This window comes from Saccopteryx bilineata, chromosome 2 (assembly GCF_036850765.1).
Source record: "Saccopteryx bilineata isolate mSacBil1 chromosome 2, mSacBil1_pri_phased_curated, whole genome shotgun sequence".
Taxonomy (NCBI): Eukaryota; Metazoa; Chordata; class Mammalia; order Chiroptera; family Emballonuridae; genus Saccopteryx; species Saccopteryx bilineata.
This window is the reverse complement of record NC_089491.1, coordinates 76,508,135-76,535,753: the sequence shown is the minus strand read 5'-3', so window position 1 is coordinate 76,535,753 and position 27,619 is coordinate 76,508,135. Positions and strand designations below refer to the sequence as shown.

Genomic DNA, 27,619 nt, shown 5'->3' with positions numbered 1-27,619 from the left:
TTTGGGATCCTGACATATTGCTTTTAGTTTTCCTCTCAAAATATTTTTAGAAGATATAAAACAATATTAGTATTGGTTGCTTCTAGTCATGAAAACTTTAAAAACTGAAGAAATTAAAATAGTCTTATAATGGCACAGACTCATTTATCAGTGGGACAGAACATATGGTTTGACACAGATATATTATGTGTGTGCATGTGCACATGTGTGCACACAATCATATGTACTAAAATATACTAAATTCTTATATATCCATAAGTCTTTTTCAAAAGAATGGAGAAAGATGGGAACTTTAATAAATGGTTTAGGAAAATTGGTCTTCATTTTAGGGAAAAAAACTAAACAAAAATAAATTTATATAGATACAATATTAGAATATTTTAAAAAGAGTACTAATGTAACATAGGAAAGTATTTTTTGTAGTCTTAAAGTACAATGACTTTTATTAAAAAATTTTTTTACTTTGAAAGAATTTCAGAATTTTTATAATTTTCAGATACCCTTCACTCAGTCACAAAAATTAACACCTTCTATTAAGAACCACAATACAATGATTAAGTTAAAAATTGACATTGCTTCAGTATATAAATTACTCTATTATTGTCTTTACTCAGTTTACTCTAACTGTCCCAACAATAACCTTTTCTGGTCCAGGATTCAAGCCATGATTCTGGATGTTGTTTTAGTTGTTATGTCTCCTTAGTCTTTATTAATCTGGAGGAGTCTCTCAGTCTTTCTTTGTCTTTCATGACTTTGAAGAATACTGGGAAGTTATTTGTAGAGAGCATCTCTCAGTGTGAATCTGTCTAATGTTTCTTCATGATTAAATTCAGATTTTGCATCTGGCAAGAATATCTCAGACAGGATGTTGTGTCCTTCTCAGGGCATCATATCATTAGGACGTAATTTCAATTTCAGAAGCCTTCTTAAGCATGAGATAAAATCAGAAATCATAAATGATTAACTTGACCAAATGAACGTTGAAGTTGTCATCAGGTCAGAGTGCACCATACTAAACACTGCAGATGGAAACATGATGTAAGTGGCTGAGGTGCAATGCCAGTAAGACCCTCAAAGGTTGCTGGTAGCTTTTCTAGAGGGCTCTGGCAGCACATATCAAAATTAACAGTGTGCATCACAACTGATCTCAGAAGTTCATTTTTCAAGAATTTGTCCTAAGGATAGTTAGTATACCGTAACTATACTTATAGTACTTGGTGTAGGAAAAGGACTTGATGAATGTACAAGAACATTCTGAACATCATGGTTTGTAAAATGAAAAATACAAAAACAAATATTTAACAATAGGAATTTGGTTAAACAAAGTCTATAGAATATAATATTAGTTACTTTTTAAAGAATAAGTTAACATTCGTGTATTTTCATGGAAACTTGTCAATATAACAGTATATACTCTGATCGCATTTGAATCTTTTTTTTTTTTTTTTTTTTTGAGAGAGAGAGAGACAGGAAGGGAGAGAGAGCAAGGGAGGAGAAAGATGAGAAGCATCACCTTTGTTTATTGATTGCCTTTTTTTTTAACAGGGACAGAGAGAGAGTCAGAGATAGGGATAGACAGGGACAGACAGGAATGGAGAGAGATGAGAAGCATCAATCATCAGTTTTTCGTTGCGACATCTTAGTTGTTCATTGATTGCTTTCTCATATGTGCCTTAACCACGGGCCTTCAGCAGACCGAGTAACCCCTTGCTCAAGCCAGCGACCTTGGGTCCAAGCTGGTGAGCTTTTGCTCAAACCAGATGAGCCCGCGCTCAAGCTGGCGACCTCGGGATCTCGAACCTGGGTCCTCCGCATCCCAGTCCGACGCTCTATCCACTGTACCACCACCCGGTCAGGCTGATTGCTTTTTATATGTGCCTTGACCAGGGGGCTCAAGCTGAGCCAGTGACCCCTTGCTCAAGCCAACAACCTTGGGCTCAAGTCAGCGATCCTGGGCTTCTATAGCCAGCAACCTTTGGGCTTTAGTCAGTGACCTTAGAATCATGTTGATAATCCCATGCTTAAGCCCGTGACCCCACCTTCACTATGCTCAAGCTGAGGAGCCCACGCTCTAGCCGGCAACCTCAGGGTTTCAGACTGGGGCCCTTAGCCTCCCAGGCCAGTGCTCAGTCTATTGGAACACCATTGGTCTGGCAAAGATTGCATTCTTAGTAAAGCATAGAAACGTCCAGAAGAGTAGGTACTAGGTAGTTAACAGTGATTATCTCTCTGTGGGGTGGTTTTGTAGGGACAATTATGCTTTCTATGTATTTGAAAATTCTGTAACAGTCATCTATTACAGCAAATAGAACATTTACATTTTGATTAAAAACAGGAAAGAACTCAGAACATCACATCTACCTCCTGCCATTCTGTTGATATTTTGACATTTTAATTTTTAATGCATGTATGTAAGCATATATAATTATCTATTTATATAATGAAATTATATGTTTTGTATCATTTTGTAATTTTTATTTTTACTTCATATCTGAAAATTTTAGGTCATTAAATATTTTTAATTCATCATGGCCTTTAATGGCTGCGTAGTATTTCATTATGTGGACGTACCACATGTGTGTGTATGTATAAATGTATGAATTGATGCAACTGTGCTCTTAACCTGGTGTTGCCTAGTTTGTTTATAAATTTTTATTATAGATAAGTAATACAGTATTGCTCATTATAAGTAAAATTTTTTGTGTGTATCCATGCTATTTCCTTAGAATAAAGTTGAATTTGTTGGGTCAAAGATATGCATGGGTTTAAGATTTTTGATATGTACTACAAAATTATTCTGAAGAATAATTGGGTTGGCAGACTTTCTTAAAAGACCAGATAGTAAATGGTTTAGATCTGTGGGACATAAGATTTCTATTGCAGCTACTCAACTCTGCGACTGAAGTGTGTAAGCAGCGATGGACGATAAGTGAATGAATGAGTGAGGCTGTGTTCCAATAGCACACTGACCCCTGTACTTTTTACCATTTTACCAGAAGTAGGTGAATGTATCTATTTTCTCTTACCTCTGCTGGCCCTAGCTTTTTATTTAAAAATGAAAATAATGCTTTAATTATCACAAAGTATTAAATATATTTTAGAAAAGAAAATGTAGTTAAGCAAATATACTGCTCAAAAAAATTAACAAACACAAACACACACACCCTGTATACACTGTACTCTTACCATTCAGTGATTATAGTTGTTAACATCTTAGTATATGTCCTTTAAGAATATATTTCATACACATCTAAAGATACATGTATTTTTTTTTTTTTTTTGTATTTTTCTGAAGCTGGAAACGGGGAGAGACAGTCAGACAGACTCCTGCATGCGCCCGACCCGGATCCACCGGGCACGCCCACCAGGGGTGACGCTCTGCCCACCAGGGGTGATGCTCTGCCCAATAGGGGGTGATGCTCTGCCCCTCTGGGGCGTCGCTCTGCCGCGACCAGAGCCACTCCAGTGCCTGGGGCAGAGGCCAAGGAGCCATCCCCAGCGCCCGGGCCATCTTTGCTCCAATGGAGCCTCGGCTGAGGGAAGGGAAGAGAGAGACAGAGAGGAAGGAGGGGGTGGGGGTGGAGAAGCAAATGGGCGCTTCTCCTATGTGCCCTGGCCGGGAATCGAACCCGGGTCCCCCGCACGCCAGGCCGACGCTCTACCGCTGAGCCAACCGACCAGGGCAATACATGTATTTTTTTAACCAAAATGAGATCCTATTGGACATACTTTTTTGTAACTTGCTTTTTTTCAGTTAATTATTTTTTCATGTCAATAAGTCTTTATTTTGTGTAATACGCAGTCCATCTTTAGATATCCTAGTTGGCCTCAAATTTCTTTTACTGGTGGTATGTCTGCCCCAGGATCCAACCCAAGACTGTCTAGTGCACATCTGATGCTTACTTCCATTAAATATATTTTATTTTAGAAGAGTGTCTGTATTTGTGACAGCTGTTGAACAGCCCAGTCCAGGTGTCCTGCAGAATATCCAGATTTGTTTGGTGGCTTCCTTGAGTTTACATTTACCTTGCTCCTCGTTTTAGCTCAGGCTTCCGTGACAAAATGATCTAGACTGGGTGGCTTAACCAGTGTATGAGAAGTATATTGTTTCATAGTTCTGAAGTTGGAAGTTCATGGTCAGGTGCTGGTGAAGACTCTCTTACTGGCTTGAAGATAGCTACCTTCTCACTGTGCCCTCACGTGGCAGAGAGGCCTATCTTTTTCTCTTCTTCTTAAAAGGCTAGCTATCTCAACCAGATCAATACCTCACCCTAATGACCTCACTTAACCTCCTAAACTTTCTGTCACCAAATACAGTCATATTGGGTGCTTAGAGTGTCAACATATAAATGTGTGTGTGTATATGTGTGTGTGGGGGGAATAATTTAGTTCATAACCCTTTATATTTCTTGTAAATTTATATCTGTAGAATTATTAGATTCATATTAAATACATTTGGCTTAAATACATCATAAATGAAGGTACATGCTTTATAATTACATCACACCAGATGATACATAATATCTGGCTATTTTTTTAATACTTTAAAAAACATATTTGTCAGGCCCTGGCCGGTTGGCTCAGCGGTAGAGCGTCGGCCTGGCGTGCGGGGGACCCGGGTTCGTTTCCCGGCCAGGGCACATAGGAGAAGGGCCCATTTGCTTCTCTACCCCCCCCCCCCCTTCCTCTCTTGTCTCTCTCTTCCCCTCCCGCAGCCAAGGCTCCATTGGAGCAAAGATGGCCCGGGCGCTGGGGATGGCTCCTTGGCCTCTGCCCCAGGCGCTAGAGTGGCTCTGGTCTTGGCAGAGCGACGCCCCGGAGGGGCAGAGCATCGCCCCCTGGTGGGCAGAGCGTCGCTGGTGGGCGTGCCGGGTGGATCCGGTCGGGCGCATGCGGGAGTCTGTCTGTCTCTGCCCGTTTCCAGCTTCAGAAAAATACAAAAAAAAAAAAAAAATATTTGTCAATTTGATAAGCAGTTCCTGATTATTATTAGTTTTTACATCTTTGTCATTGTGTTTAATTTGCATTTCTTTTTTGAAGATGTGGAGGGAAAGGGAGAAATGCACAGAAAAGATAGTAAAGTGAGAAATCAGAAAGATTTACGTGGATGGAACAGGAAAAAATAAGACAAATGAGGCTGTTGGGATGGAATTTGTTTTCCTCTTTCAGTCTTTCCTAGTCACAAGCTCTCATTAATTTCATCTATTTGATACCATGGTGATCACACTGAAACTCAAATATTTTGTCAGTAGTGCCTCAGTTACTCAGTGGAAGGTGGGTGGCTGAAGTGTGCACACAGGAGGAATGGACCACACCTTGGAAGTCCCCTCTAACTCATTGCTGGGAGTCTGGGAGATCACGGTGCTGTGGTCCGGTGTCTCCTGAGTATACTTGCTCATGTTCGAATCCATTGTTGCTCGAAGCCCAGGAGGATTGGCCCTGATAAATAGTGTAGAAATGGTGTGTCATTTTTTCTTAATGGTAATTACCCAGTAGCCTTAACTGAGCACAGCAACATCCACTTAAATATTCTCTAGTATTTTGTCTAATGGCAATTATTTTATGGTGTGTAAGTGTGGAATTGGACTTAACAATAGTTGTCAGAGTCATAATAAACTTATGCTGTAATTTTTTTCTTCCATCCAGAGAATGTCTTTCTATCCTGCATATAATTCAGAAGAACAAAGTTGAGCAACAATTCTTCTCTGAGTTTGAAGGGGGTGTCAAACTTGGAATAGGGGCCTTTAATTTGGTAAGTAAATAATTACATGCCTACCAGAACCTGTTTTTTTTTTTTACAGAGACAGAGAGAGAGTCAGAGAGAGGTATAGATAGGGACAGACAGACAGGAATGGAGAGAGATGAGAAGCATCAATCATTAGTTTTTTGTTGCGACACCTTAGTTGTTCATTGATTGCTTTCTCATATGTCCCTTGACCATGGGGCTACAGCAGACCGAGTAACCCCTTGCTCAAGCCAGTGACCTTGGGTCCAAGCTAGTGAGCTTTGCTCAAACTAGATGAGTCTGGTGCTCAAGCTGGCAACCTCAGGGTCTCGAACCTGGGTCCTCCGCATCCTAGTCTGATGGCTCTATCCACTGCGCCACTGCCTGGTCAGACCCACCAGAATCTTTTGTAACAGAATTGTAGGTTTTCAGTGTCTTTGAACCTTACCCTGAACATCTGCCTGAGTTTGGTTGATAAGTGGCTAGATTGGGATCAGTTTTCTTCTGTTGTGATGCAGTGGAGGCTTTGATCAGTATGTGTTATAAAGTCCTTCACATTCTCTGTATGGTTTTAGATTGTACAATCAGGGAAGCATATATAGCACTCTGAATGGACTGATAACATTTTGGGGTAATAGGGAGCTTGGAATCCAGTTCAATTTCCACGCCAGAAATATTGTTGCGACAGTAGCGGCAGCTCTGGAATTGAAAATAGGTGAAGGACTGATACATCTTGGGGAATGATTTTGATGCTGTAGGAGAGATGAAGCATTTGAGTCGATATCTGTCAAACTGTGTTATAATTGAGATTTTTGAAATTTTAATAAGATTTGACTAGAATTGGTGAGAAAATAAATTGGTAAAGGGGTTTTGTGCACAAGTATATATGTCACCATGGCCACTGACAGAAGTTGCTGAGCAAAGAGACTGACTACTATCCACAGAATGAGTCACCCTATCCACTTGATTATTAAAATCCTCCCTTGCTGAAGTCAGCCTTTAGTGAACATTCAGATGGGACACAAATATCTTCACGTTTTTTGCTCATTCAGAGAGGTCTAGCTACACATCTCTTTCCCAGACCTCTTATCATCAATTTTCCTATCATGTTCTCTCTGAATCCCTGACCATAGGCTACAGCCCAAGAACTGGTGTATAATTACACATATGGCTATTTCTCCTCCCCAGTAGTGCGTCATCAGGCACAGGGCTCGAAGTTCTCCACTGGAAGGCTCTCCCCTGACCTCTGCTCTTAGGGATGCCCTGTGGGGGCTCTAGTGCTGCAGCTGTCCACTCCTGGGTGTGCCTGCATGTCATGCACAGTCCAGCAGACTTGTGCTTTCTGGAAGAAGATGCTAAAAGAAACCATGTTTGGAAAGGTGGGCACTGAGGAATTGCCATCTTACTGCTTCATCACTACACAAGAAAGGGGCAAGTATTCTTTAGAGCAGTGGTCCCCAACCCCCTAGCCGTGGACCGGTACTGTCCGTGGGCCATTTGGTACCGGTCCGCAGAGAAAGAATAAATAACTTACATTATTTCCATTTTATTTATATTTAAGTTTGAACGATGTTTTATTTTAAAAAAAATGACCAGATTCCCTCTGTTACATCCGTCTAAGACTCACTCTTGACGCTTGTCTCGGTCACGTGATACATTTATCCGTCCCACCCTAAAGGCCAGTTCGTGAAAATATTTTCTGACATTAAACTGGTCCGTGGCCCAAAAAAGGTTGGGGACCACTGCTTTAGAGAATGCTGAAAAGGCTAGGTTTTTTTTTCCTTTAACATTTTGTAGGTTATTGTCTTAGCTAAATGAAATGAATTCCTAAGTAATGATTATATCATGTACAGTATATGATGGTTTAAATCATGTCTCATGATTTAAACTTGGTTCTTATTTTTCAATCACTAAAACTTTAAGTTGTTTGGAGCTTAACATTTATCTAGAGTTGGTTACACTAAATGTGAGTACACTTGTATGTTTTTTTCTTACAGATGCTGTCCCTTTTACCAGCACGGATTATCAGACTACTAGAATTTATAGGATTTTCTGGAAATAGGGTACAAATTTAATTTTATCTTAATTTTGACAGTGAAGATAAAACACTGTATGTTGAACATCAGAACAATGAAACATGTCCTCATAACTAACATGACTGTTGTTTGCCGGACAATAAAAAGCCATTGGCTCTTGATCATATTTTTCAAGATGTAGAGATGATTTTTCTATTGAAAGTTAAAATTTTTTGTCTTTGTTAACTAAATTCTTGGGTTACATTTTTTCTTTTACTAGTACAGGGTGAGGCAAAAATAGGTTTCTAGTGATTCATATGGAAAATAATACAATAATAAATAATACAAGAGTCACCTGTGCTTCACAAGCTCTCAGCTGTAACCCTGCTTTTGCCTACCCGTTTGCTGCTTGCTGGACCTTTTAGTACACTTGTGTGTTTCAAATTTGCTTCCTTAACATGTTTGCAACCCCAGAGTCTCCTGTAAAACCAGGACATGGGCTAGATTTCCAAGTCTAGTATTTTATGATTCACATAGATCAAGTATAGTTGCAGTATTTTGGGTTTTCTTGTGTTTTTATAAGATTCACTATTTAAGCAAGGAAATTTGTTTTCTAGGAGTTTTGCTTATTGTATTTCTGTGTGGTTCTTTTTGTAATGATAATGTTTATTAATCATAATACTGAATATGCTATTATCAGAGTTGCCTTATTGCAAAAGCTGTCCCTGTTAGTTTAGAGAGCAGGTTTTAAGAAATGTATGAGAGCATGTACAAGAACCTATAATTTTTTCTCTCATTCTACTGTTTAGATTCTTCGTAAGCTATTGTGTATTGATGGTGACCTCTTCACGATGTGTTCTGCCTATTCAGACCCTGTGTAATGATTGCTGTTTCCTTTGACCACTCACCTTACATGTGGCACTCACTCTATTTGAATAAAATCGTGTGCCATAAACTGTCTTCTCTATTTGATGGAAAAATCTTTGAAGATATAAAATCATATTTGTTCATACTCATCTCATCATAGTGCCTTCCAGTTAGATCTTCAAAATGTTATTTTAAAAATTTTTTAGTGAGCAAGCGAGTGAGAGAGAGGAGACAGGAAGGGAGAGAGATGAGAAATATCAACTCATTAATTGCTTCTCATAGGGGAACTCCAGCCAAGACAGTGATCCCTTCTCAAGCCAGTGATCTTGGGCTCAAGCCAGCAACCATGGGATCATGTTGATGATCCCATGCTCAAGCTGGTGAACCTGTAGTCAAGCCAGATGAGCCCACATTCAAGCTGGTGACTTTGGGGTTCAAACCTAGGACCTCAGCATTCCAGGTCAATACTCTATCCACTGCGCCACCACTGGTCAGGCTCAATATGTTTTAATAAGTTAACATTTATATCAGACAGGTACGGCATTTCTATAAAATGAGCTCTACTTTTTTCTCTTCATAGAATCACATGATATAAAAGAATTTGTGAGATTGTCATATGCTGTTTTAAAATATAAACCTTGTTTCTAGTTAGGAATTATAGCTACGTTAAGCTCTTGAAAAATAAACCCACCTTTGTGGAGGTGAGGATATATGAAATAACACTTTAAGGTTCTGACTATGGTTTTTCAAACATGCTCTTCTCATTCTTAAATGCATTTTGTCCCCACAGGAACTGGGCCTCCTGCAGTTACAGGAAGGTGCAGAAGGAAAAAGCATGAGGTCTCCACTATGCTGCTTAACTATACTATCTTTTCATACTTATATCTCTCTAATACTTGGTAAGTACTGGATTACATTTTATGTCATTGACAGTTGATTATCTTTTATCTAAGAAAGTAAAAATTTAGAAAAATTAATAAGTGCTAGTGTATATTTGTTTATTTATGAAGAGAGATGGAAAATTGTGACATTTGTCATAGTAAGTAACATTTGTCAGAGGTGGGTGGAGGATTTCTTTCATTGAATTTATCTGTTAGCTAAAAAGGTCTATAAAACTTGTTTTAAGATGATCTATCTTAGCTTCTTCATATTAGATTTCTTTCAAAATTAGATTTTGGGCTAAAATAAGTTAATATTGCTATTAAAACCAGAAATTCCAATTAGGAATCTAAGAATTAGACCATCCTAGAGCTTTCTTAAACAGAAGTCACAGATGAGACATATTATTTTCCAAATATAAAAATGACAGGTGAGCAGTTTTTATCTTTTCTATGAATAGGCTTTTGCTCTATTGTAATGAAATTTGGAGAATTAATTAGAAGCATCTCCCATGTTTCATGAAGACTGAAGCTTTTCCTGTTGAATTTCAGGTACAGGAGAGGTGAACATTGAGGAAGCAGAGCGCCTCCTTGCACCCTTTCTCCAGCAGTATCCAAATGTACGCCCGCACTTTCAAGTGTATGTTTCAATCATAATCAGTCAACCCGGTTGACCATTGAACAGCCTGTTTTCTTCCTTTTTCCACAGGGCTCACTCATGTTGTTTTATCATGCCCGAATAGAGCTGCTGAAAGGGAACATAGAAAAGGTAACTTATTTGGGGAGAGTCTTTTGGGGAGTTGTCTGTGTGGTGGAGTTGCATCACATACTCATTCAACATCAGTAAATTTGGTTAAATGCACTAGACAATAACAAAGAAAAAAATCTGTAAGTAAAAGCCAAAGTTAAATTTTATGTGTGCATTCTATGAGATGTAGTAGATTACTGATTATAGTCTATATTTATACATAAAATACATGAAAAAGTTCACAGTAGAGTATATAAAATATAGGTGGACAATTTAAGGAATTAAAAAAAATTGACTATCTTCAATTTCTATATTATATATTGACTTTTGAAATGTAGCCCCTGCATAAGATATAATTTCACTGTACTACATGTGTGCTACTCATCAAAGGAAATTGCTCACTAATTCCCTTGAAGAAAGTGAAGAGCCTTTTATATACATATTCTCACAAACCATTTTCTTTTATACAAATGGGGTCAAACATGTATTTTTCTTTGATTTTTTTTTTTCTACTTAATAATACATCTTGGATTTCTTTTTGGGTTGGTGTATTTAAATCTCATTCATTCTTTTTGATGGCTGAGTTTCATTTCATGGGAAGGATGTGCTATACTTATTAAAGTGGTTCACTATTGATAGACATTTGACTAGTATAAACAGTGGTGTGTAAACATGGTTATGTGAATATTTCTGTGCATAGATGTATCGTTAATAAGTGAAAAATGTTTACATTTTGATAAATTCTGCCAGATTGCCCTCCTAACTTAAGGCTATTCTATTAAACTCTTCTTGTAAAGATATAAGAATACTGTTTCCAGTGCTCTTTATCCACTCTGGACATTGTTTTATTTTTACCACTGTCTTTGCTGAAATATGATAACCTAATTTTAAAATTCATATTTTCAGTTTATAATTTTCTTCATATGTCTTTTTTTACTTGTCTTATTTACCTATTCATCTTTGACAATTTTTCTGTTGAGTTGTCTTTTTCTAGGAGATTTGATAAAATTGTTGTATGATAAGGGTTAATCCTTTGCCAGTTATATAGAAGGTCATATCTTCTTCTAGTCTGTTCATTGCCTTTAATTTTGGTTAAGAAGTCTGAAAGTTCTTAACCTCTGAAAGTTCTAACTTTTATTGTCAGTCTTTTTTAAAAGGACTTCTACATTTTATAGCTTATGGCAACATTTAATATCTTACTACTTTTTATAACTTTCCTATTACCACATTATAAAATTTCACGACCCCCTAACAAAGTGAAATAAAGGGGCAGAAATTAACTGTATCATTGCACATAATACAAGGAACATAGCATTTTATTGAGTGGTTTAATGAGTGATGATTTTGTTCTTTTTGTACAAAGTGTTTTATGTATTTTTCCATTAGGTTATTATCTCCTTGTGTAATATCTGGATGATCAGCTTTATGCAATTGACTTATAGGCACAAGAGGTATTTCGAAAATGCATTTCAGTTCAAGAAGAATGGAAACAGTTTCACCATCTCTGTTATTGGGAGCTGATGTGGATTAATATATTCCAACAAAACTGGATGAAGGCATATTACTATGCAGACCTGCTTTTCAACGAGAGTAAATGGTCCAAGGTAAAGTGCAGTATTTTTATTAATGCTCACAAAAATTAGGGGATCAGGGAACGTGCAGATACTCCAGTACTTTCAGCCTTTTGTACAGTGCATTTTCACCAATGAAATAAAAGTTGGTTTTGTATCTCATTTGCATAATCAAACAACTTTCTTTGATTTGTCATTTGCTTTTCTGATGTTCTAGTTTAATTTAAAAAAATCAAATGCTTCTTTTTTAATCACTTCATATTCATTTTGAAATATCCTCTAATTTTTGTGAGCAGTATATTTGCTAAGAAGTATACAAGATGATTTGCATTAAGGACTGTTTGTTTAGTAGTATGATAACAGCATGGTTTTCTGAACTTAGAGATCTATCAAAGGAGTAAATGTACAGCTAGTACCTATTAAACAGTCCTTTTCAATAGAGGCTTTACCTCTGAAGATGAACTTTACTTATATTTAAAAGTTACTAAATTTCAGTGGTATGAGGATTTTGTTTTTGTAGATTTTCCAATGTTCTGGTGACAAAGCTTTTCCTAATAATCAACATTGATTTGATCCATTTGTGAGAAGTCAAGAGGAATGAGATAATGATCCTTGTTCATCTGTCCATTTTCTCACCCATGAAAACTATACTTGTATAATAGGAAAATGACCAGAATTAAGTGAAAAGTGTTCATCTTATTTAGAACACATAATTTAAGACTTCATTTTCTTTTATCGCTTGATGACTCATGTATCATACCTGGAAGGTGTGTAGGTCATTCCTGATTGCAAAGTAGAAATATTGTGTACCTAGGAGGACCCTTCTATAACTAGATCTTTTTTTCTCTTCCTCAAGGCAACATATGTGTTCTTGAAAGCTGCAATTTTGAGTATGCTTCCAGAGGAGGATGTTGTAGCAACTAAAGAGAATGTGATAGCTTTATTCAGGTAAGCAGCACCCTGCTTCTATATCCAAGACCTTGAATATACAAAGGAGCACACAAATACAGCTTCTTTTTTATTCCTCAGTGCTCTCCTGTTCTTCACCTCTATATTTCTTTCATTTATATCTCATTTCATACAGGAGCTCTTAAAAAATACATTTAGCTAAGAGTCAAAATGTCATCCTGTTAGCAGGATTTTGCAGATATGCTGGCATGATTGGGAATTTTGAGAATATTTTTTTGTTTTGTTATTGGAACTGTTTCTTCATTTTGAATAGTTTCCTAAAATGGCATTGTTAGCAAAAGATGTTAATCATTGCTGTGAATCAAAGGTATTCTGTGATCAGATAAACTTAAGAAACTTAGTATAATATATCCTTAGTTTTCATTAATGTGTCAAAGATTCTAAGTACCTCTGCTGTGAAGTAATCTGGTTAGCTTTGTTTTTAGACCAGTATCCTTCCCTCCTTCCCTCCCTCCCTTCCTCCATCCCTCTATCCACCCACTCATCTGTAACCTTTTTGTTTGAGCACCTACTGTGTGAAGAGTACAGTGTTATGTGGTGAATAAATAGGCATAGCTCCTGTCCTTACAGAATTTATAATCTTATTATGGAACTAGACATAGTGAAATACACAAATAATTGCAAAATTACATACTTCTTTCATCATTCCTTCTTAGTATCTTTATAGGCCCATCCTACTTTAACCAGCTATTGAATATTGGTGAATATATATGTATATCTACATATATGTATATTGATATAAATATACACACATATACATGTATATATATATTTTTAAGTGAGAAAGAAAGAGAGACAGAAAGGGACAGATAGGAACAGACAGGAAGGGAGAGAGATGAGAAGCATCAACTCATAGTTGTGGCACCTTAGTTGTTCATTGATTGCTTTCTCATATGTGCCTTGACCAGGGGCCTCCAGCTGAGCCAGTGACCCTTTGCTCAAGCCAGCGACCTTAGGCTTCAAGCCAGTGACCTTTAGACTCAAGTCAGTGACCATGGGGTCATGTCTATGATCCCACACTCCAGCTGGCGACCCTGCGCTCAAGCTGGTGAGTCTTTGCTCAAGCCAGATGAGCCCACACTCAAGCTGGTGAGCTTGGGGTTTTGAACCTGGGTCTTCAGTGTCCCAGGTCAATGCTCTATCCACTGTGCCACTCCCTGGTCAGGGGAATGTTGGTGCTTTTTATTTCAAAGGTTAGAGCTACCACCTTAGGAAATCTCGTCCCAGCCAAATTTAAATCTCTAGTTCAGACCTCATGACTAAGCTCCAAACTCCTATATCGACCTCCCATTTGCCACCTTTACTTGAGTATGTCAAGCCATTTTACACTCATCATGTTCAGTCTTTCCTAGCAACCCAGTGTGCTTTCTCTCGGTGGCTGGGACCACCAGTTAGCAAGTCAGAAACCAATGATACTTGCATCACCCACTGTCCCCTCACTGCCCAGTGGGAGAAGAGGTATTTATAGGAGCATAGATGGAATAATGGTGGAGTTGAGTTTGGAAGGTGAAGTAGAAACTGCCAAGGCAGTGGGGAATTGTCATGATGCAGTGTCAGACCAAGGGAGCAGCGTGTGAGGGGACCCTGCTGCATGTTAAAGAACTAAAAGCCGGTATTGGACAGGACATGATGCTACATTTTTTACATATAGGTCAAAGGAAAAGAAATGTCAAGGATTACTCACAAATGTTCCACAGAACCCAGAATTTCACTTTAAAATAAGACAAAGTATGTATTTAGTGACACAGAGGTCTTTGGTAACCCTGGCAAGAGCTGATAGGTAATAGGATGGAGGTGGAAACCATATTGGAGCTGGCTAAAGAATGAATGAGATTTGAGCATAACTACATCCCTGGACAAGAGAGGGAGAGAAAGAGAGGGTGAGAGAGAATTGGAGGGAGACTTAAAATCAAAGAGTATTTTAATGGGATAGTACTGAACATTCTGAAAAACCATTTGGAAGGATCCAGCTGTGAAAGAGAAGTTGCGCATTCAAGTGAGAAATGGAATAATTAATATTTGTAAGGTATTGAGAAGGCAAGAGGAGGTAGGATCCAAGGTTGCTGGCAGCACTGGCTTTATCTAGATAGGAGGAGCACAGGTCCTCTGCTGTATTGGAAGGGAAGGGGTACAGATACAGGTGCAGAGCCCATGGTGGGAGTACAAGGTGGCAGTCTTCCTACCTCAGAGCTTCTGCTTTTCACTGTGATGTAGGAGGCAGGGGTTCTGTTGGGAATGAAGGAGAAGGTCTGAGGGGGATGGAGAATGTTTGAAGTCTTCATTGCACAGGGTGGGACAGTGAAATGGTGAGTGACAGGGTGGGGGCATGGCCGGCAGGCAGGGCCCACGTGAAGCTGGCTCTGATGAGCTTCTCGCAATCTGCTCTCAGTGCAGGTGCAGGCAGGGTGGACACTGAACTTCATCCAGGGTTGGGTTTTGACCAGCTTAGTGTGGCGACTAGGCTGTGGACAAGGACCAGAAGGAGAAAAGGACCGGGCAATTGAAGCAGGGATGTGAAGGGGTGGGGAGAACAGAACAGGTGCTGAATCGGGAGAAAGTTGAAAGACAGGTGGACTGAAGTCTTATTAGACAGCCAAGTTTGAGTGAGGAGAATGATGTTCAAAGGGTGGTGTGTTTGAACTCGTGATTTGAGGTGAAAAGTTACGGGTGATGAAGTGGTCTAAGGATAAGACGACAGGGTGGGAGGTTGTGGTAGTGAGCAGGTGCCCCTGGAGATAAGAGACTTTAAGGAATGGAGAAACCCCACTTTTTCAAACCTTGATAACAAAAGTATTTAAATGCAGTATAATATTCTGTGACCACGTTATGAGAAATTAGATCTTAGGTGATCCCTTAGACTTATCAGAACAAATCTGAAGGTATGACCAGAACCATTTTTTCATCTCCTTTTTAAGATCTCTTTTTAAAAACAGGGCCATGTTTACTAAGTAGAGAGTCAACATCAGTAGAAGCCATAGGATGGTAAATGCTACCTCTTACTGGTCAAATGCACTTCTCACCTCACATGAACAGTGATGAATGGGATGGAATGGAATACTGAGACACATTCAGATCCTCTACATCTTCTGTTTCCTCTGCTTCGGAATAGATTTTTTCCATATCAAAACAATTTCTGTGAAACATGTAACCTACCTTATTTTCAGGAGCAAGCTTGAGGTCTGCTGTATGCAGCACCTAATTTGTTGTGATAACGATGGGAGAGTCCCCAAATGACTGTTTCTTCGTACACACTCTGGGATCATTAAACCATGGGGTTTCATGTCCAGTGCGTTCTTCTGACCCTTCTCCCAACCCCGCCTCACATTTCCATTCCCGCCTTCGCTGGTGTTACTGAGCATCAGGTACTTCTGGAATATTTTTTTCTCGTTTTAACATCCTATTCCCAACCCCGCCTCACATTTCCATTCCCGCCTTCGCTGATGTTACTGAGCATCAGGTACTTCTGGAATATTTTTTTTCTCGTTTTATCTTCCTATTTCAGTGAAATCTTTCTCAGCCACATGTGTGAAGCATTTACAGATTTATGTGCTATAACAAAGCACTTTAGAAACATGCTTCTGCCATCCTACTCTCATTTCTATGTACTTGTACAATTTATTAATTGTAATTCCTTAGAATTTTGAGAGGAAGTTTGTAAACATGGTGTCTTTCCTTAGCTGGTTATTTTCACAATCATTTATGCTTGGGAAACATTTTCTCAAATTATACATTAATTGACAGCTGTTTGATCCACATTATTTTATAAATCTGTGTCATACTTGCAGATAGGAATATGAAAGGTGCCCGTAAACTCTCTTAGCTCTTGCTGAGTATTCATGATGTAAGTAAATACTTTGGATGCTTTCCTGATTACTTATGGAAATTGCCAATTTTATATCTAGATTTCCTAGACTGTGTCTGGTAGATCAAGACATGGGCTCAGTTAACTAGGAGGAAATATGTGTCAGTCAGTAGTGCTCAAACTTGCGCATGCAGCGGAATCACCTGGCAGACTCATTAAAATCCAGATTGCTGGGCCCAGCCTTAGGAGCTGCTGATTCATTAGCTTTGGGGAGGAGCCTGAAATTTACATTTGGAACAGGTTTCCAGGTAATGCTGCTGCGGCTGCTTCTGCTGCTGCTTCTGGTATAGGGAACACGGCATGAATATCACAGGTGTAAATACAGTGTGTCCGTAAAGTCATGGTGCACTTTTGACTGGTCACAGGAAAGCAACAAAAGACAATAGAAATGTGAAGTCTGCAAAATAAGAGGAAAACTCTCCCAGTTTCACACCTATTCAGTGCAGTTCGATGTGGGCTCACGCACAGATTTTTTAGGGCTCCTTAGGTAGCTATCCCGTATAACCTCTACAGACTCATCACTGACTGATGGCCTACCAGAACGGGGTTTCTCCACCAAACTGCCGGTTTCCTTCAACTGCTTATCCCACTGAGTAATGTTATTCTTATGTGGTGGCGCTTCGTTATAAACGCGCCGATATTCATGTTGCACTTTGGTCACGGATTCGAATTTAGCAAGCCACAGAACACACTGAACTTTCCTCTGTACCGTCCACATCTCGACTGGCATGGCCGTGGGCTGCTCCGCTATATACACGGTGTTACGTCATCATCTGCGCATGCGCACATGCTGGCACATCATCCTACAGAAACTGGGAGGGTTTTCCTTTTATTTGGTGCAGATTTCACATTTCTATCGTCTTTTGTTGCTTTCCTGTGACTGGTCAAAAGTGCACCGCGACTTTACAGACACACTGTAGTGTCTGTATTCTAATAACCTCTCGCTGGGGCTGGGGCTCTTCACAGACAGGTGGATAGCTTGAAGCAGAGGATTGCGGGGAAATCTATTCCTACTGAGAAGTTTGCTGTGAGGAAGTCTCGACGCTACTCTGCCTCGGTGCCTGTGCCTGTGAAGCTCGTCTTGCCTGCTCTGGTACCTGCCTTCATTTTACTTACTGTTTGCATTCTAGAAATAAATTTTTGGCCCTGGCCGGTTTGCTCAGTGGGTAGAGCATCAGCCAGGCATGCACGTCCCAGGTTTGATTCCCGGTCAGGATACACCTGAGAAGTGTGTCGCCCTCCTCTTTCTCTTCCCCCCTCCCAGCCAGTAGCTCAGTTGGTTCGAGCTTCGGCTCCAGAAGGGGGTTACTGGGTGGATCCCAGTCAGGGCGCATGCGGTAGTCTATCTCCCCTCCTTTCACTTAAAAAAATAAATTAAAAAAAAAATACATTTTCTATTTATAGCAGCAGGGAGCACACCGAACTTAGGTTCTGAAGTTTAGCTCCATTAAAATCCATTTAAGTGTGTCTGTAAGGTGAACACTCATAAATAATTAAAAATTAAATATTACAGCTAGTGTTTTTTGACTAGTTGGTATGTTCTAGATGTTATGATAAAGACTAGTTAAAAATATGTCATTTAATTCTTACAGTAACTCTGTGAGGGTAGTTTTTCTTTGTTGCTCTGTTTTACAGATAAGTAAATTCAGGCACACTGGGGTGAGTTGACTTAATTGAAGTTCAGTTGAATTATAATGCAAGCCACATATGTAATTTTGTCTTTTCTAAGTGGCTACATTAAAATGAAAAGGTAAGAAATTGAAAAGGAAAAGGAAAGATGAAAATGATTGAAGGGATAGATTTTGTTTAATCCAGTATATGTAATGCCTGTCGTTGTTTGAACAGGCAGTTAACAAAAATTTAGTGAGATGTTTGACATTGTTTTCTATTGTCCTAGTTCTATGAAATGTGGTGTGTCTTTTCCTCTTGAGTGCATCCTGGTTGGACGGGCCGCGTGTCCCGAGCCCCAGAGCCCTGCGTGACTGGCGGCGCCGGCATCACTGCCGGGGCTCTTATTCTTCATTGTTAGACCATTCAGGCTAGACTTCATAAAAAACATCATTTCAACTTAAATTTTTTTAATGAAGATTTCTTTTTTTATTGAATTTATTGGGTGACATTGTTAATAAAATTATATAGGTTTCAGGTGTACAGTTCTATAATATACCGCTCACAAAAATTAGGGGATATTTCAAAATGAATATGAAGCGATAACATAGCCCCTAATTTTTGTGAGCACTGTATATCATTTGTATATTATGTGTTCACTGTCCCAAGTCAAGTCTCCCTCCATCACCATTTATTCCCCCTATCAAATTACTGTGGCTCTTGGGGCTTTGTGTTTTTTTTTTTTTTAAGTGTATTCATTGATTTTTAGAGAGAGGGGTAAGGAGAGAGACAGACAGAAACATCCATTTGTTTCTGAATGTGCTCTGACCAGGGATTGGACTGGCAACCTTTGTACAAGATATTGGGATGGGGCTCTAACCGATTGAGCTATCTGGCCAGGGATCCGTGAGGCTTTAGATATGCCTGGGTAGCCAGATAGCACTAGAAAGCTGTTTATTTCCAGCTGACCCCTGAAGTCCTCCACTGGGGTTTCCTGAATTTTTTCATTTTTATTTTTTTGTATTTCAGAGTTCGTTCAACTATTTCCCTTTGAAAGTTATTCAGTTTGTTTCCAGTTTTTACTGTTACAAATATGCTACAATGCATATTCTTTTGTATATTTCTTAAATTTTTATTAAGTTTAATTTATGGTGTTAACATGAATTCAAAGCCTGATCTGTTGTGTGCAGTGGATCAAGTGTCGACCTGGAACACTGAGGTTGCTGATTCAAAACCCTGCACTTGTCTGGTCAAGGCACATATGGGAGTTGATACTTCCTACTCCTCCCCCCTTTCTCTCTCTCTCTCTCTCTCTCTCTCTCTCTCTCTCTCCTCTCTAAAAAATGAGTAAATAAATTAATTAACATGGATTCAAGTGTCCCACTCAATATAACATCCTCACCCCCACCCCTTGGTCCCCATTATACCCTCTTTGCCCCCCGCCCCCTAACTCTCTACCCCCTTCCCTGTACATGGGCGTATAAATCTCTGGGAAAGCATTCTAGAAATGTAATTCTTAGTTATAGGTATATGCATTTAATATTTTGACACTGCCCAATTTTCCTCCAGAAATGCTGAATCTACAAACGGTATTTTACTGTTTTAATTTGCATTTCCCTATTGGTGCAATTGAACATCTTTTTGTGTCCTTATTAATTTTTCTTTCTTCTTTTGTGAATTGTTCATATACTTAATTTTTCATTGAGTTGTATTGTTTCATCATTGAATTAATTACAGGAGCTCTTTATATATGTTGTGAGAAAGAAAACTATAGCCCTACCAGTGAAAGAAGCTGGTCTGCACCTAGTACCTAGGTCCAGGTGTTCCCCGCTTCAGATAAACACTCTCTTGGAGCAGCACCACTAGAATAGGCTATTCTCTGCTTGCGATAGACAAACTGTGACCACTCTGTAATCAGAGCAGAGCACAGATAAAAATAAGAAAATCACTATGCAGCCACGAAAAAGAAGGAAATCTTACCTTTTGCAGTGGCATGGATGGACCTGGCGATCATTATGCTAAGTGAAATAAGCCAGGCAGAGAAAGAAAAATATCATATGATCTCACTTCTATGTGGAATCCAATGAACAAAGTGAACTGAGGAATGGAATAGAGGCAGAGGCGGAGTCACAGAGAGCAGAGTAACAGCTGTCACAGGGAAGGGGGATGAGGGGATGGGATCAGAGAAGGTGAAGGGATAAATGAAATTATATATACATAACAGAGATACAGATAACAGGATAGCAAGTCTCAGGGAAGGGGGCAAAGGGGGTATAATGGGGGACAAGGGGGTAAGGGTGAGGGTGTTTGTTATATTGAATGGGACACTTGAATCCATGTTAACACAATAAATTAAAATTAATAAATATTAAAAAAATAATAAAATCACAAAAAGAACCAGATATTTCTCTTTCCTTGCTCATTTGGCAGCCTGCTGCTATTTTACCAATTATAGCTTTTAGCTCCAATCCTGATTCATTTCTATCTCTTTTGTGCTTGGAAACTTTTTCTTTGTCACAGAACTTTCCTAAAAATTGTCTGGAGCACCATAGTCCTCTCTCTGTCCTAGAACATATATGCTAATTTTTTCTCACTTTGATTAATAGGGACCTTAGTAAAGGTCAACTCACTGCACTTATTTCTCTCGATCTAAGGGTATAGAATTGGCTTGAATTATGGTGACTAGGTTTACCAAAATCCTATTTTTCTTAAAATCTCAGATATGAACTTGCCATCTTCTGGTAAAATATTTCATCAATAAAAACAAAATTTTAGAAAGATTCATCATTAATTAAAATAAATATTTCATTAGTTATTGAATTGAGTTGGTATGCTGTTAGCAACAAGAAACTGCTAGATGTAAAATAAAAGGTAGAGTGTGGTGATTCTAGTAGTTTCCAGTGCTTATCACGTAAGGATGCGTTCTTGTCACTCTACTTGAATGTATTTTTCTTGTTTCCACTGCTTCCCTGTAAGAGGTTGTTCAAATAATATCTTTACCATATTTTAAAATGTATTTATTTCCAAGAAAATACTAATTAATCATATTATTTCATACTCTTAAATATATGAACTAGGAAGATTAGAAAAATATTTTCAAGCAAAAGCACATTTGCTTTTGGTTCAAAAAAAATTCTCATCTGTTAGCCTATTAAATATAATTTGCAATGAGAAATCATTAATTTACATTTTTAGGGGCTGTCATCCAGCCATATGGCCTTCAAACAAGTCCATTTTCTGCATATTGGATTGCAGCACTGGACTGTCACATTTTTAATGGTATAAAAGGAACCTGAGCCCAGGGAAATATTTCCTGTGTTCATTTCCAGTGATGTCCTTGGAAATGATTTATGTAAATAATTGGAAGATATTTTAAAATGTTTTTCCTATACTTAAATGTAACAATAAAAATTTATATTAAATAGAATTGTTCATGGTATCAGTTTAGAATATTATATTTATTTATCTGTAATTGATTATCTTCCAAAAGGATTGAATACCAGTAGGTGCTTCATAGATATTTCTTAGATAAATGAAAAAATTAATTTTTTTAGTAAAACCATACTATAGTACATATATTGAATTACTTCACAGTATAAAAGGCAAAAGGCACATAATAAAATGAGAAAGGAGGAAATGATATCACTAAACTCCACATAAGATCCCCAGCAACCAAGGTAAATACACGTCCGTAGTTTTGTTGTCATAAAGGAGATTGAATAACCTTACATAATGGCAAATGGTTTTTTATTCTTCCTCATTAGGAAATGATGTACATCTGGAATGGTTTTCCAATAGTGAGCAAAAGAAAAGACCTTTCTGAAAATCTGTTGTTAACTATTGAAAAGGCTGAGGCAGCTTTACAAAATGAAGGTAAGGATGAAAAGTGAAAGACTGGAAACCTTCACTGTTATCACTCGCCCGTGCTCTCCCTGTGCACCTCTACCCCCCGTGATTTTGTGTGCATCGTAAGGACAAGGGAGCTTGGGCTGCGGGTGTCTGGGTGACTGCAATCAAAATGAAGGGAGGAATGCTACATGCTGCAAACATGAGTGAACCTTAGAGACGTTAGGCTAAGCGAAAGAAGCCAGTTGCAAAAGACAACATGTCATATAATTCCAATTATATGAAATATTGGCAGTAGGTAAATTTGTAAGGACAGAAACTAGATTAGTGGTTGCCTAGGGATGGAGAGCTGGTATGGGGGTGATAGTTAAAGGGTATGGTATTTCTTTGGGGGGGTCATAAGTTTTTGTAGTGATTGTTGTACAACTAATATACTCAGTGAGTTGTATATTTTTTATTTTTATTGTTTATGGGGCTGACACAGTCTAACAAATTATAAAGGTTTCAGGTGCACAATTCCACAACACATCATCTGTCCACTGTATTCTGTGTTTGCCGTTGCGAGACAAGTCCCTGTCCATCATCACTCACCCCTCTGTGCTCTACCCCACCTTCCCCAGCACCCCCGCCCTGGCAGTCACCATACTGTTGTCCGTGTCCAACCCAAACAGCTGTCAGCCTGCTCTCTATCTATGACTCTATCTCTGTTTTGCTTGTTTGTTCGTTTTATTTATTAAATTCCACATATGAGTGGAACCATACAGTACTTGTCTTTTCTCTGACTGGATTATTTTCACTTAGCGTAATGCTCTCCAGGTCCATCCATGCTGCTGCAAAGGGTAAAATCTCCTTCTTTTTTTACAGCTGAGTAGTATTCCATTGTATAAATATGTCACAGCTGTTGTATCCACTCATCTATTGATGGACACTTGAGCTGCTTCCAAATCTGGGCTATTGTAAAGAGCACTGCCGTGAATGTAGGGGTTTATGTATTCTTTTGAGTTAAGTGTTCTGTGTTTTTGTGGATAAATTCCCAGAAGTGGAATTACTGGATCATAAGGCAGTTCCATTTTTAATTTTAAAAAAGTTTTTAAAAATTGATTTGAGAGAGTGGTAGGGGGAGAGAGAGAAACAAACATCAATTTGTTGTTCCATTTATTAATGCATTCATTCGTTGATTCTTATATGTGCCCTGTCCAAGGACTGAACCTACAACCTTGGAGTATTAGGATGGTGCTCTAACAACTGTGCTACTCAGCCAGGGCCCATTTTTAATTTTTTAAGGTAACTCCATACTGCTTTACACAGTGGCCACACCAATGTGCATTTTTACCAGCAGTACATGAGGGTTGCCTTCCACATCCTCTCCAACATTTGTTGTTTGTTGATTTATTGATGATAGTCATTCTGACAGGTGTGAGGTGATATCTCATTGTGGTTTTACTTTGCATTTTTCTGATGATTAGTGTCTTTAAGCATTTAGTTTTCATTTGTCTCTTGGCCATCTTTATGTACTCTTTGGATAAGTGTCTACTTAGGTCCTTTGCCCATTTTTCAATTGGATTGTGTGTTGAATTGTGTATCTTTTTAAATTAGTTTTAGATATTAACCCCTTATCAGATGTATTGGCGAATATTGTTCTCCCATTTAGTGGGTTGTCTTTTCATTTTTTTGCTTTGATGTGCAAAACCTTTTTATTTTGATGTAGTTCCATTTGTTTATTTTTTTATGTTTTCCTTGCCCAAGGAGAAATGTTTGAAAAAATGTTGCTACAAGAAATGTCCAAGGTTTTACTGCCTATGTTTTCCTATAGGATTTTTATGGTTTGAGTCTAACATTTAAATCTTTAACCCATTTTGAGATTTATTTCTGTGTATGGTGTAAGAAGGTGGTCTAGTTTCATTTTTTTTGCACATATTGGTCCAGTTTTTCCAACATTTATTGAATAGATTATCTTTACCTCATTGTATATTTTTGCCTCCTTTGTCAAATATTAATTGAACATAAAAGCATGGTCTATTTATGGGCTCTCTATTCTGTCCCATTGATCTGTATGTCTGTTTTTATGTCAGTACCATGCAATTTTTATTTCCATGGTCTTGTAGTGTGGTTTATATCAGGTAGCATGATTCCTCCAACTTTGTTCTTCTTTCTCAAGATTGCCGTAGCTATTTTGGGTCTTTGTGGTTCTATATAAATTTTGGAAAATTTGTTCTAATTCTGTGAAATATACCATTGGTGTCTTGATCGGAACTGCACTGAATGTATAGATTGCTTTGGGTAGTGTGAACATTTTAATGATGTAATTCTTATACATGAACACGGCATATGCTTCCATTTATTTGTATCTTCCTTGATTTCTTTTTTAGTGTCATAATTTTCTGAGTACTCTCAGTGTTTTACAATATTGGTTGTTGGTTTTTTTTACAGTATTGTTTAATTTATTCCTAGGTATTTTATTCAAAGCAGTTGTGAATGGGATTGTTTTATTAGTTTCTCTTTCTGCTAGTTCATTGGTGTGTAAAAATGGAACTGCTTTCTGCCTATTCATTTTGTATCCCGCTACTTTATTAAATTCACTGATCGGTTCTGGTAGTTTTTTGGTGTAATCTTTAGGGTTCTTGATATACAGTATTATGTCATCTGCAAATAATGGCAGTTTTACTTCTTCATTTCCAGTTGGATGCTTTTTATAACTACTACTACTACTACTTCTCCTCCTCCTCCTTCTTCTTCTTTCTCCTTCTCCTCCTCCTTTCTTCTTTCTCCTTTCTTCTTTCTTCTTTCTTGGTCTGATTGTGATGGCTAGGAATTCTAGTACTGTGTTGAATAAGAGTGGTGAAAGTGGACATCCTGTCTTGATTTTGATCTTAAGGGAAACACTTTTAGTTTTTGCCCATTGAGTATGATGTTGCCTGTGAGTTTGTCATATATGGTCTTTATTACATTAAAGTATGTTCCCTGTATTCCCACTTTGCTGAGAGTTTTTAACATAAAGGGGTGCAGAATTTTATCAAATGCCTTTTCTGTATCTATTGATACATTCATGTGGTTTTTAGCCTTCATATTGTGTATGTGATATATCATGTTTATGGATTTGCAGGCAGTGTACCAACCTTGCATCCTCAGAATAAATCCCACTTGATCATGATCTGTGATCTTTTTAATGTCTTGCTGGGTCCGGTTTGCTAATATTTTGTTCAGGATTGTAGCATCTATGTTCATCAGGGATACTGGCCTATAATTTTTCTTTACTGTAGTGTCATTATCTGTTTTTAGAATTAGAATAATGCTGGCCTGATAAAAAGGGATTGGGAGCCTTTCCTCCTCTTGAATTTTTTTGAATAGTTTGAGAAGGATAGATGTTATTTCTTTTCTGAATGTTTGGTAAAATTCGCCTGTGAAGTCATCTGGTCCAGGACTTTTGTTTTTGGGAGGTTTTTTGATTTTTGCTTCAGTTTCACTAGTTGTAATCTGTTTAGATTCTCTGATTCTTCCTTATTCAGTTGTAAAGATTGTATGTGTCTAGGAATTTATCCATTTCATGCCGATTGTCCAATTTGTTGGCATACAATTGTGTGTAATGTTTTCTTAAAATCCTTTGTATTTCTTTGGTGTCAATTGTTATTTTTCAATTGTTTCATTTCTGATTTTTTTTATTGGAGTCCTTTTTGTTTTTTCTTGATGAGTGTGGTTAAAGTTTTGTCAGTCTTGTTTATTTTTTCAGAGAACCAACTCTTGGTTTCATTGATCTTTCATTTTGTTTTTTGACTCTATTTTGTTTAATTTGGCCCTGATTTTTATTATTTCTTTTCTTCTGCTCACTTTGGGCTTTGTTTGTTGTTCTCTTTCTAGTTTCTTTAAGTGTAAAGTTAGATTGTTTATTTGAGATTTTTCTTGTTTCTTGAGACAGGCCTGTGATGTTATGGATTTTTCTCCTAGGGCTGCTTTCGTCGTGTCCCTTAGATTTTTAGGTTGTTGAGTTCTCATTTTCATTTGTTTTGAAGTATCTTTTGATTTCTTCCTTGATCTCATTGTTAACTCATTCATTGTTTAGTAACATGTTATTTAGCCTTTATGTCTTTGTGTATTTTTCAGTTTTATTCTTGTGATTGATTTCTGGTTTTATACCATTATGGTCAGGGGAGATGTTTGATATAATTTTAGTCTTCTTAAATTTATTCAGACTTGTTTTGTGTCCTAACATGTGGTCTATTCTAGAAAATGTGCCATGTGCACTTGAACAGAATGTATATTCTGCTTTGGGTGAAATGCTCTAAAGATATGAACTAAATCCATATGATCTAATGTGTCATTTAAGGCCAACATTTCCTTGTTGATTTTCTGTCTGGAAGGTCTATCCACTGGTGTCAATGGGAAGTGTTTTTATTTTTTTTAGGCAGATACCTAAGAGTAGAATTATTGGATCATATGGTAGTCCTGTTTTTGCCATAAACTTTTAAATTGTTGCTAAGACTCCCTTAGAATAATTTCAAAAGGCTTTATAGCTCTCCATGGAGCTAATGTATTGTAGTTTAATCAACTCTTACCATACATATTATTGAGCATTTAGGTTATTTTCCATATTTAAGATAATTCTAGCTTTAGACTTCAGTCAGTCAGGAGAAGACATCTGAAAGAATGAAAGCTGAATCTGCTAACAAGGCCGAGGGTTCAGGTTCGGTAGTTAAGGAACCCAGTAGAACAGAGCGCAAGGCTGTTTTGAGGCCATAGACCCTCTCCCCTATTAGCCACTTTGCAAATACAAACTGATGGTGACAGGGAGACCAGGTGAGTGGAATATTCTACTCCACTAATTGAAAAACAGTCACGTGGAAGGCTCATCTGCTGATGGAGGGTGAGTAAAGTAGCCTCCCTTTATTGGTGGTTTTGCTGTCTGTGATATGTTACCTGTGGTCAGCTGTGGGTTAAAAATATTAAATGGAAATTCCAAAAATAAAGAATTCAGAAATTTTAAGTTGTGCATCATTTTGAGTAGCATGATGAAATCCTGCACTGTCCTGATCTGTCCTGCCAAGGACATGTGTTGTGGCAACAACGAACTACTCGGGGACCAAATGAAATGCTCTGCGGAGCCAAGGAGAGGCAACAGCTCGGTCAGCAGATCTGAGGACTGAGGCCCTCCCTGTCCCCAGCCCTACTCAGATATTTATTAGCCAGTGAAAATAACTCAAGAAAGCAGATGGAAGAAGTTTTCAGGGGGTGAAGTAAAGGATAAGGAACGTGCTGACTTCTAATCTCTGTTCTGAGAGCTTAAACATTTCTGTTTCTGAATCTTATCCTGATGTTTTGCTGCTTCCAGCATGGGTCAGAGAGGCCTCTGGACTTGCACCGTAGAGGCTCAGGGCTTGCACCGTAGCATGCCTTGCTGTCTTTGATTGTTTACCTAACTGTGCAAATCTTCACAGATATTCCTACAGACATGAATTATTCCTTTGTCCAATATATTCATCTCACTTTATATCATTATATAGACATAATATCCTCTCATATCATCACAAGAAGAGTG

At 38.1% G+C, this 27,619-nt stretch overlaps 1 protein-coding gene across 3 annotated transcripts in view; it reads left to right on the top strand.

Moving 5' to 3' along the window:
- TTC39B (tetratricopeptide repeat domain 39B) overlaps positions 1 to 27,619 on the top strand; it is a 175,083-nt gene that overhangs the window by 127,214 nt on the left and 20,250 nt on the right. For all 3 annotated transcript variants that reach the window (XM_066257285.1, XM_066257283.1, XM_066257284.1), the window contains 9 exons: positions 5,647 to 5,752; positions 7,723 to 7,788; positions 9,398 to 9,506; positions 10,038 to 10,105; positions 10,195 to 10,254; positions 11,676 to 11,837; positions 12,661 to 12,752; positions 17,602 to 17,728; positions 22,008 to 22,116. In XM_066257285.1, the coding sequence (XP_066113382.1) occupies positions 5,647 to 5,752; positions 7,723 to 7,788; positions 9,398 to 9,506; positions 10,038 to 10,105; positions 10,195 to 10,254; positions 11,676 to 11,837; positions 12,661 to 12,752; positions 17,602 to 17,728; positions 22,008 to 22,116 (899 nt within the window). The remainder of the gene's footprint in view (positions 1 to 5,646; positions 5,753 to 7,722; positions 7,789 to 9,397; positions 9,507 to 10,037; positions 10,106 to 10,194; positions 10,255 to 11,675; positions 11,838 to 12,660; positions 12,753 to 17,601; positions 17,729 to 22,007; positions 22,117 to 27,619) is intronic.